At 53.8% G+C, this 9,290-nt stretch overlaps 3 protein-coding genes across 3 annotated transcripts; 2 read left to right on the top strand and 1 right to left on the bottom strand.

Moving 5' to 3' along the window:
• Window positions 1–732: 732 nt before the first annotated feature.
• Window positions 733–5,166, top strand: CMQ_4459 (phosphoribosyl diphosphate synthase; the record flags this gene model as incomplete). The annotated part of the gene is made up of 13 exons (XM_014312615.1): window positions 733–809; window positions 913–941; window positions 1,018–1,043; window positions 1,109–1,145; window positions 1,236–1,309; window positions 1,372–1,565; window positions 1,633–1,870; window positions 2,087–2,137; window positions 2,197–2,214; window positions 2,279–2,440; window positions 3,644–4,731; window positions 4,804–4,884; window positions 4,938–5,166. 13 exons carry the CDS (start codon window positions 733–735, stop codon window positions 5,164–5,166), a joined length of 2,304 nt encoding a protein of 767 aa, XP_014168090.1.
• Window positions 5,167–5,816: 650 nt separating this feature from the next.
• CMQ_4782 (40S ribosomal protein s6) lies at window positions 5,817–7,155 on the bottom strand (the record flags this gene model as incomplete). Its single annotated transcript, XM_014312938.1, has 5 exons — window positions 5,817–5,909; window positions 5,978–6,508; window positions 6,591–6,608; window positions 6,787–6,855; window positions 7,150–7,155. The coding sequence occupies 5 exons, from the start codon at window positions 7,153–7,155 to the stop codon at window positions 5,817–5,819; spliced, it is 717 nt and encodes a 238-aa protein (XP_014168413.1).
• Window positions 7,156–7,633: 478 nt separating this feature from the next.
• On the top strand, window positions 7,634–9,281 carry CMQ_4598 (diphthamide biosynthesis protein; the record flags this gene model as incomplete). The annotated part of the gene is made up of 2 exons (XM_014312754.1): window positions 7,634–8,027; window positions 8,089–9,281. The coding sequence occupies 2 exons, from the start codon at window positions 7,634–7,636 to the stop codon at window positions 9,279–9,281; spliced, it is 1,587 nt and encodes a 528-aa protein (XP_014168229.1).
• Between the last annotated feature and the right edge of the window lie 9 nt (window positions 9,282–9,290).

Raw genomic sequence — 9,290 nt, 5'->3', positions numbered from 1 at the left:
CATGGCTCCACACTAAGCACGCCAATGGGAGGGCTTCAAACGAATCAATCCAATTCACAGCATGACGATGTTTCGGCTCAGCGCCCATGTAAGTGATGTGCTGATATACCTATATATTCGGTGACGTAAGCTACACGACATCTGTCGAGTTTCTTTGTTCCAAATCAGCCGTACAGTGTACTTTCAGGGATTCTTCTCTTCGGTGGCATTTACTACGTACGACTACCTTAATTCAGACTTCTGATCCCTCCTTTGATCGGTCCCTCTGATCGGCTTTTCTGATTTTTGAGCCTCAGATTCAAATTGCCGCTCTTCGTCGTATCATCGTCACGCTTGCAAGGATATAATCAAAGGACGCCCATCTACTCCGTAAAAAGCTAAGGTTGCTCTCTTGTAACGATGCCACGTGATTTGTTTCGATCGAGTGTGGGGCAGTGGCTTACGGGACGAAAAAAAATATGGTAAAAAAAAAGTGATTCGTCCGTTGCCACTTAAACTTCACGTGCCTGTATGAAAGAGTAGACCAGAAGAGAAGCTTCACATTTTTTCTTCTCATCTCCTCGAGGCACTTTGTTCGCCGCCTTCACTATCGTCAATAATCTGCTTGCCTTGCCATTGGCCGTCGTCTTTGTAGGAAACTGCCACACGCATTCGACTCCGCCGTGCCTCTCTACCGCCCCATCTTTTGTTCTTAGTTTTCATCATTTCCCGTCGAATAGCCGATCATTCATCATGCTCGACGCAACAAATGAGATCAAGCTCCTCACGGGCTCCAGCCACCCAACGCTGGGTCGGTTGATTGCTGAACGGTAGGTGCTCGATCCGGAAGCCTGGATTGCAATGCTTTAATGCAACTCTACAAGTCATGCTATGCTCCAGCTTGCTCGGAAGCTAATGAGTTTCGATCCACAGTCTCGACATTGAGATCGCCAAGACGATGAGTGCGTTGGCCTTCAGGCTCTCACTCCCCGACATGATAATAGACAAGTGGATGACTAACGGCGTTTTGCTCTGCAGGCATCAATGATTCAAATCAAGAAACTGTAAGCCCGATACGCACGCTTATCTTAATGTCCTTTTATGTTCTATGTGCCTGACCGATCCCTAGAGCGTGACCATTGGCGAGTCCGTGAGAGATGAGGATGGTAAGAAAGCAGACGAAGAATGGACATTGCCAAACTCTTACCGCCTACGTATTCACTACGTCATCTGCCCCTGCTAATGCCTGCCTTCAGTGTTCATCCTGCAGTCCACAGCTCCGGGTGACATCAACAACGGGCTGATGGAGCTCCTGGTCATGATCCATGCTGTAGGTAGCCCGTACGTCCAGGGAGAAACATCCTGCAACGCAATACTTACCATGATGCTCAGTGCCGGACCGCATCTGCCCGGCGGATCACCGCTGTTGTGCCCAACTACCCCTACGCTCGTCAGGACAAGAAGGACCGCAGTCGTGCACCCATCTCGGCGAAGCTGGTTGCCGACATGTTGGTCCAGGCTGGCTGCAACCATGTGATCACGATGGACCTCCATGCCTCGCAGATTCAGGGTTTCTTTAACATCCCGTAAGTCAATGGATGCAGAATTAGCGGAGACGAGCCCACAATCTCTTTTCGGGCGCTGACTGTGTAGGGTCGACAATCTGCTTGCGGAGCCGAGCGTTCTGCGGTTCATTCGCGAACACCTTCCCCTGCAGGACACTGCGATTGTGAGCCCTGACGCGGGCGGCACCAAGCGCGTGACGGCAATTGCAGACCGTCTTGACCGGCCATTCGCCCTGATCCACAAGGAACGGCCACAGCCGGGAGTCGTGGGCCGCATGATTCTGGTGGGCGACGTTCGGGATAAAGTGGCCATCATTATTGACGATGTGAGTTGAGACATCGACCTCTTTAGAGACTGTCGCTAACAGTTGAAGATGGCCGATACCTGTATGTCCGAGTTCGGCGATTAACCGGTATATCCTCTCTACTTGCATAGAACAGCGCTGACAGCAGGTTGTCTTACTAGGCGGTACGCTCGCAAAGGTAAGAAGCCTTCCTGACTTCGCTAGTTTCAATGTGCGTGTATTCTAACAGTAATCCAGGCAGCGCAAACAGTCATGGACCACGGTGCACGAGAGGTGGTTGCCATTGTGGTAAGTTTCTTGCCCCTCGTTGATCACCTATCTGAACGAGAAACTGACAGTACGGACAGACCCACGGTATTCTCAGTGTAGGTTGATGCGCTCACTGGACAGAGGACAGACAACACGATGCGAGTACTGACTATTATACAGGGCAAGGCTGTGCAGACCATCAACGAGAGCTGTCTGTCGCAGCTGATCGTGACGAACACGGTCCCTCTGGGCGACAAGCTCGAGCGATGCCCCAAGATCCGCATCATCGACGTCAGTGCCACAATTGCAGAGTCGATCCGGCGGACACACCACGGCGAGAGCGTCAGTTCTCTGTTCAGGAACGTCCCTCTTTGAGAGGACAGTCCGGCTGCTATTTGTTTCGCAGGGCTGGTACGGGACGGGTGCAGGCCCTTTGTCGAGCTGGGCCGAGGTGGTTATTCTCTCGGGAATAGATACTTTTTGCGTTGGGACCGAAGAAGGAAATTAGCTTTTGATCTTTAGAATTCGTGCTTTCGCATTTGCTTATTTGGTTCAATACTGCGCGTCGCTACACCAGCAATAGAGACAGAGAATACCATCCATGTAGAAATACGTGGATCTTTTGGATTATCAAAGGCGTTCTTGTTGTAATCACATAATATGAAATCAATCAATTCAAAGTAAGCTTCCCTTCAACATTCGTCATTCTAAGCAGGTCTTCGTGGTCGAAGTTTGCATGGTCGCGTCTTCTTGAGGAAGGGTCCATGATGCTTAACCAGCTTTACTGTTGTCAATCAGCCGGGTTACAGGAGCTTTTTGTCGGTTATCCTATCGTCGGAGCCCCCGTGCCAATGTTCCTAGTGGCTTGGTATTGTCACAGATGCCCATTTCGCGTGGAGTGCCAAGGCTGGAAAGCGAAGCCTGTTTCTTGGCAAAGACAGGTAGACTAAAGTTATCGTGAGCTTCTTAGGAAAACGTGTCGGCGGTGGCACAGTTATGGGGTTGCTCTAGTCACATCAAATTATATAGGCCCACTCAACGTGCCTCTTTTCTTATCATTGGAATGTAGCAACTTTATTCATGCTGAGACCGTGATAGTCGGCTTTGGGTCGATTCTTCCCTGTAAGAATTATGGGTGTCGGCCGGCCCGAAAAGCTGCTGCTTTATCATAGAGCCATCTGTGAGATCTCTTGGCTGAAGTGTAGCTTCCTAGCTGTCGGGTGGACTATGATAGATTATCAGACTATCGGGGTTGAAAGATAGTTAACGGGGACGACATATAAGTCCATTCGACAGCCTCTGAAGTTGTTGCGATCAGCAATGAGAGCACGGTTTATGGAACCGAGTACGACGCTATTTCTTCAATTCATCCGCCTGTTTCAAGATGGCGCCACTCAGCAGGCCATTGTTGCTTGTTTGCGTTGTGGCAGCTCTCAACTGCGCCTGTGTTGGTTATGATTCGAGCATGATGTCCTCGCTAAACATTCTGGTACATTTATCTACTCTGTTGGCGCTCAGATAGTTCATGCTAACTTTGTGTGAAAGACCTCATTCCAACGACACTTTGGTATTGATGCAAACATCAAGGGTCTCTTGACTGCCTCAGCCAATATTGGAGGAATCCTCGGCGGCCTCTTCTCTGGTCACGTCGTCGACAAATGGGGCCGGAAAATGGGCATTTTGATTTCGGCACTGATAGTACTGGTCTCTTGCATCCTCCATTCGACGTCAACCACTCTGGGACAGTTCTTTGTAGCCCGGATCCTTGTCGGGTTTGCAAAAGCGATGGACATTGCCTCTGTGCCTACCTACCTGGTAGAGCTAGCACCTCCAGCTCATCGCGGCTTTGTAGCAGGCCTTTACTGGGCATGCTGGCTTCTGGGAGCCATCATCTCCTCGGGCGTTGGATACGGTGCCAGAAGCGTGGCAGGACAATGGAGTTGGCGAATCATCTGCATCTGTATGGCTGGCCCCGCGCTGTCCTGCATTGCTCTCCTCCCGTTCGTTCCAGAGTCTCCGCGCTGGCTGATGTCTCGTGGCCAAGACGAACAAGCGCTCAAAGTGCTGGCTAGATTCCACGGTGGTGGAGATGAAGAGCATCCATTGGTCGTTTCCCAATTCCGAGAAATCAAGGAGGCAATCTCCTATGAACAGGACAACAAGTTCGAGACGTTTATAGCCTGGTGGAAGGCCTTCACGGCACAAAAGTCGAACCTTTATCGGGGGTACATTATCATGACTCTCGGTATCTTCGAACAGACCATCGGCTCCAGCATCATCACGTACTATCTGAGCAGTGTTCTCAGTCTCGCTGGGATCACCTCTCAGAAGGAGCAATTTGCTATCAGCATTGGCCAAAATTGCGTGGCTTTCGCCTCGGCACTTGTTGGTATTTGTATCATTGACAAGGTTGGGCGAGTGCCAATGCTGGTTGGTGGCACCGCATTTTGCGCCGCTGTCCTTGCGTGTATGGCCGGGCTCACGGCAGATCAGACTGACAATGAGAACGGAAGGAATGGCATCATTGCAATGGTCTTCCTCTTCCAAGTCGGCTACTCGTCAACGTGGACGCCCTTGTCTTTCTCGTATTGTGCCGAAGTGCTCAATTTCACCATTCGTGCCAGGGGCATGGCGTAAGTGAATCTTGTCGATGTCCTTTCCGAAAATCACAAGCAATGCAATGGCTAATGGGATATATTGCACAGTTTCTACAACATTTTCACTTCTTCCACTGGGTTCTTCAATCAATACGTGATTCCTATCGGACTGGCCAACATCAAGTGGAGGTATGCACAATTTCGAAAACTACAAGAAAAATATGCTAATAGACCTTGTGTAGATTTTATCTTGTCGGCATTTGCTGGAACACTCTCGTTACCGTGGTCATTTTCTTCACGTATCTCGAGACCAAGGGTTTGACTCTCGAGCAGATCGATAAGCGCTTTCAGGGGGTCCCTAGAGATCAACTCGACAGCATTGTTGAAGTTTACAACGGAGAAAAGCCGATCTTGGAGACGGAAATCGTTTCGAAATCCGAAAAGGACAAAGACACAAAAATTACTGTTTAAAGACGGCCGTCAAAGTTCGTCATCTAGACAAAAAGTCGCCGTCCAAAGTCGTGGGTAGTATCACGAGACAATTGATTTTTGCACATTATGTCACATATGTTAGAGAAACACTCGTCTAAAGCCAATGCACAAAGACAAGCCCTAGCCTGGTCATTGGTCCCCCTTCCCACCTCTTCTTTACTATGAGCTGCAAACGGCACCGTGCTTCAATTGTATATGTCTGGTTGTCAATGACCAGCAATACATGTCCGTCAGACGTATATGCCAATGATGTCTTATCGGCAATACTGTCGTATTACTCAGACTGCCCTTCAGTGACAGATTATAAAGGGTTATGCTTGAATATAAGTGTTAGTAACTAGTCTCGCATCTACCTAATCTTGCAAGACAAAGACTCTTCAGCCATCGGTCCGTCCTCCCACGGCCGATTCTCTGCTCATCTGCCGACAGTAGAAGATGTGTTGTTATTTTAATTTCATAATTTTTTTCATTCGTCTTTTTATTGGAGACACAGTGACAAGAAAATAACAAAGACACCATGAGATTTCCCATATTTTTGCCCCCTCCCCTCCCCACGTGGAAGAATTCGAAAAATTGTAGTAGAAGCAAGTATCGGAAAAAAAACGCCCGTAGCACTTTTTTTCGCCCCTCTACTTGTGGGAGCTTGCGCGCCGCTTGCGCAGATCGGCCTTCTGGGCCTTTGCCTCGTGCACACGCTTGGCCAGGATCTGGGCGTACTCGTTCTGGGAAGAAGGATTAGTGACTGCAGGGCAAGAGGATGGGCGGGCGCAGAGCGGGCAGGGAAACTCACCGCCTCGTCCTTGACCTTCTCCTGCTGGCGGCGCTTGAGGGCGATCAGGTGGCGCTTGTGCTGCAGACGCTGGGGAGTGATGAGGCGCTGGATCTTGGGGGCCTTGGTGTAGGCCTTCTTGCCCTCGCCCTTGGGCTGGACCTCGCGGCGAATGACGTATTTCCGGACATCGTCCTCCTTGGTGAGGCCGAAGAACTTCTGGATCTTGCGGGCACGCTTGGGGCCCAGGCGCTTGGGGTGGACGACGTCGGTCAGGCCGGGGATGTCGGCCTCGCCCTGCTTGACGATGGCCAGGGCCAGGACGGACAGGTCGGAGCCGACAATGCAGCCGCGGACGGACTTGCGCTTGCGCTCGCCAGACCGGCGGATGCGGTAGCACGAGTGGCCGTCAGACAGCAGCAGGCGCACACGCGAGGGCTGGAGGACGCCCTGCTTCATGGGGAATCCCTGCTTGTCGTTGCCACCGGTGATGCGGACAACGTAGCCCTTCCACTCGTCGCCGAGAACGTCTGCCGAAAGCTCAGCTCCCATCTGTACCATCAGACGTCAGTTTTACAGATCTCGGTATTTTCGGCCTGCCGTGGCCGGCCTCGTTGTGCAGAAGTTGACTAACCCGACGATCCATAAAGATCTGCAAGGAAGACGGTTAGCTATTTGCGAAAAGCTCGGTATTTGTCTCCTCAGTGCGAGGAGGCAATGGAATTGGAGTTTGCAGCAGAGATGTATTTTGTGCAGCCCTGCAGCCCATCCAATTCCAATGCCAGCCAACAGACAAGAGAGAAAACCAGTGGGGTGGGTTCAAGACATACGCTCAGCTTGCGCTCATCCTCAACCTCGATCAGCTTCTGGGCACCGGTGGCCGGGTTGCTAATGTTCAACTGCGAGCCAAGTCAGTACGGCTATCCCCAAGACAGCATCGCATGGTCCCCGTTCGAATCCGTGTCTTCAAGCTCCAATGGCGTGGGTGGCGATCGTCTGTATATTTCTCGTGGCAGGGCCATTGTAGACAATATCGTTCTGATCGTCGCAGGCGATTCTATCCAGTGCCATCGCAAATTTGGAAGCCGTCATACCAGGTTGTCGTGCCGTCCAGTCGTCGAAGAAGGAGCGAGACACAAAACTCGGATTCGAAGGGGACTTGCACCGAAGGTCTGCTGTGAGAATGAACGCACCTTCATGATGAATAGATTCCCCTGTCAGAAAATAAAAAGGAGAGGAGGGTGCTCGCGAGGGAAACAGAGGTCGAGTTTCTGTTGTCGTGTGTTGGGGCTCGCGATATGTCGGAGGGGATAGTGGTTTATTTTTTTATTTCATTTGGGTGAAGCGAAAAAAGTTCCCAGCAGATTCCTCCTAGTCTGGCAGTTGTGGTGGGCTTACATAAGGGTAGGGCTTGCGAAAAACCTGACTGGTCCGTGCATTTGTTAGTCTCTGCTCTGATTCGCTGGTGGGGTAGCTGCTGTCTGGTTGGCCACTACAATGAGGGCTGCTCCACCTGACCTGGAAAGGCGAAGTGGGGTGTTCGAGAGTGTATAGTTCCGCATTTGGCAGGTGCTGACAGCTGCCGTCTTGGAGCGCAAAGCCTGACGGCATTATCACAGCGACATTGGATGGCGGTTGACGGATCAGTTTTTGAATTCGGAAGCGCCAACTTTCAATATGGAGGAAGACCGAGCCGGGACAGACATTGGGCTGGCGGCCGAGATCGAGGAGCAGCAGCGGGGGGAGCAACTGGAGCTGGAAGAAGCGAGCGAACAAGCAGATGAAGCGCCCAGCAATGGCGAGCCAAAGCGAGAGGAATCGGCGGCAGCACCAGATACAGCGACAGAAACGACGACGGAACCAACAGGAATGTTAGACACAGAAGCAGCAGCAAACACACCAGCAATAGCACAAAACAATTCAAGTCAGGCGCCAACAGCCAGTGCCGAGAAGCCGGCATTACGACAGCCCAAGAAACGCTTTGTAGGACGGCGAGCGGCAGCGGAGGCGGCAGCGGCAGCGACACCACGGAGCAGCGACGCAGTGAGCGTGGAAGACGCGGGGGCGGTGGGTGAGTGATTCGGACGGTGGTGGCAGGTGTCGTGGAAAGCAAGTCATGGAAACGCTGACAGGCGCAGCACCACGGCCACGGGCCCGACGGCCGGCCCGGCTGCTCAACCAGGTGCCGGCGGAGCTGTTGGACGACCCAGCACTGCAGGCGGCAGTGGCGCTGCTGCCGGTCAACTACTCGTTCGAGGTGCCCAAGACGATTCACCGGATCCGCACGTTGGGGGCGCGACGGGTCGGGCTGCAGATGCCGGAGGGGCTGCTGCTGTTTGCGACGACGGTAGCGGACATCCTGGAGCAGTTCTGCCCGGGCACGGAGACGCTGATCATGGGCGACGTGACGTACGGGGCATGCTGCGTGGATGACTTTACGGCGCGGGCGCTGGGCTGCGACCTGCTGGTGCACTACGCCCACAGTTGTCTGGTGCCGGTCGACGTGACGCAGATCCGGACGCTGTACGTGTTTGTCGACATCCGCATCGATGCCAGCCACCTGGTGGCCGCGCTGGAGCGCAGCCTCGTCGCCGCCACCACCACGCTGGCCCTCGTCGGCACCATCCAGTTCAACGCCACGATCCACGGCTTGCGGCCGGTGCTCGAGCGGGCCGGCTTCGGCGTGCTGGTGCCGCAGATCGCGCCGCTCTCCAAGGGCGAGATTCTCGGCTGCACGTCCCCGCAGCTCGCAGACGCGGCCCCCGACAGACAGCTCGCCATCCTCTACCTCGGCGACGGCCGCTTCCACCTCGAGAGCATCATGATCCACAACCCCGGCGTGCCGGCTTATCGCTACGACCCCTACGCGCGCAAGCTCACGCGCGAGGCCTATGGCCACGCTGAGATGCAGGACCTCCGCCGTGCGGCCATCCGCACTGCCCGTGGCGCCCGCTCCTGGGGCCTCATCCTCGGCACGCTCGGCCGTCAGGGCAATCCTCACACGGTGGCCGCCATCGAGGCGCGCCTTCGCCAGCGCGGCCTCCCCGTCGTCACCCTGCTGCTCAGCGAGATCATGCCGCACAAGCTCGCCCGCATGAGCGCCGACGTCGAGTGCTGGGTCCAGGTGGCGTGCCCGCGCCTCAGCATCGACTGGGGCTACGCCTTTGCCCGCCCGCTGCTCACGCCCTACGAGGCCCTCGTCGCCCTCGGCCTGCGCGACGATGACTGGGCCCGTGCTCCCGACGGTGCCGTCGGCGGCGTCTACCCCATGGACTTTTACGGCCGCGACGGCCTCGGTCGGACTCGAGCAGGGGAGATTGTTTAGATTGTATGG

This window comes from Grosmannia clavigera (assembly GCF_000143105.1).
Source record: "Grosmannia clavigera kw1407 unplaced genomic scaffold GCSC_97, whole genome shotgun sequence".
Taxonomy (NCBI): Eukaryota; Fungi; Ascomycota; class Sordariomycetes; order Ophiostomatales; family Ophiostomataceae; genus Leptographium; species Leptographium clavigerum.
The sequence above is the reverse complement of the archived record's forward strand: the minus strand, read 5'-3'. Positions and strand labels throughout refer to the sequence as shown.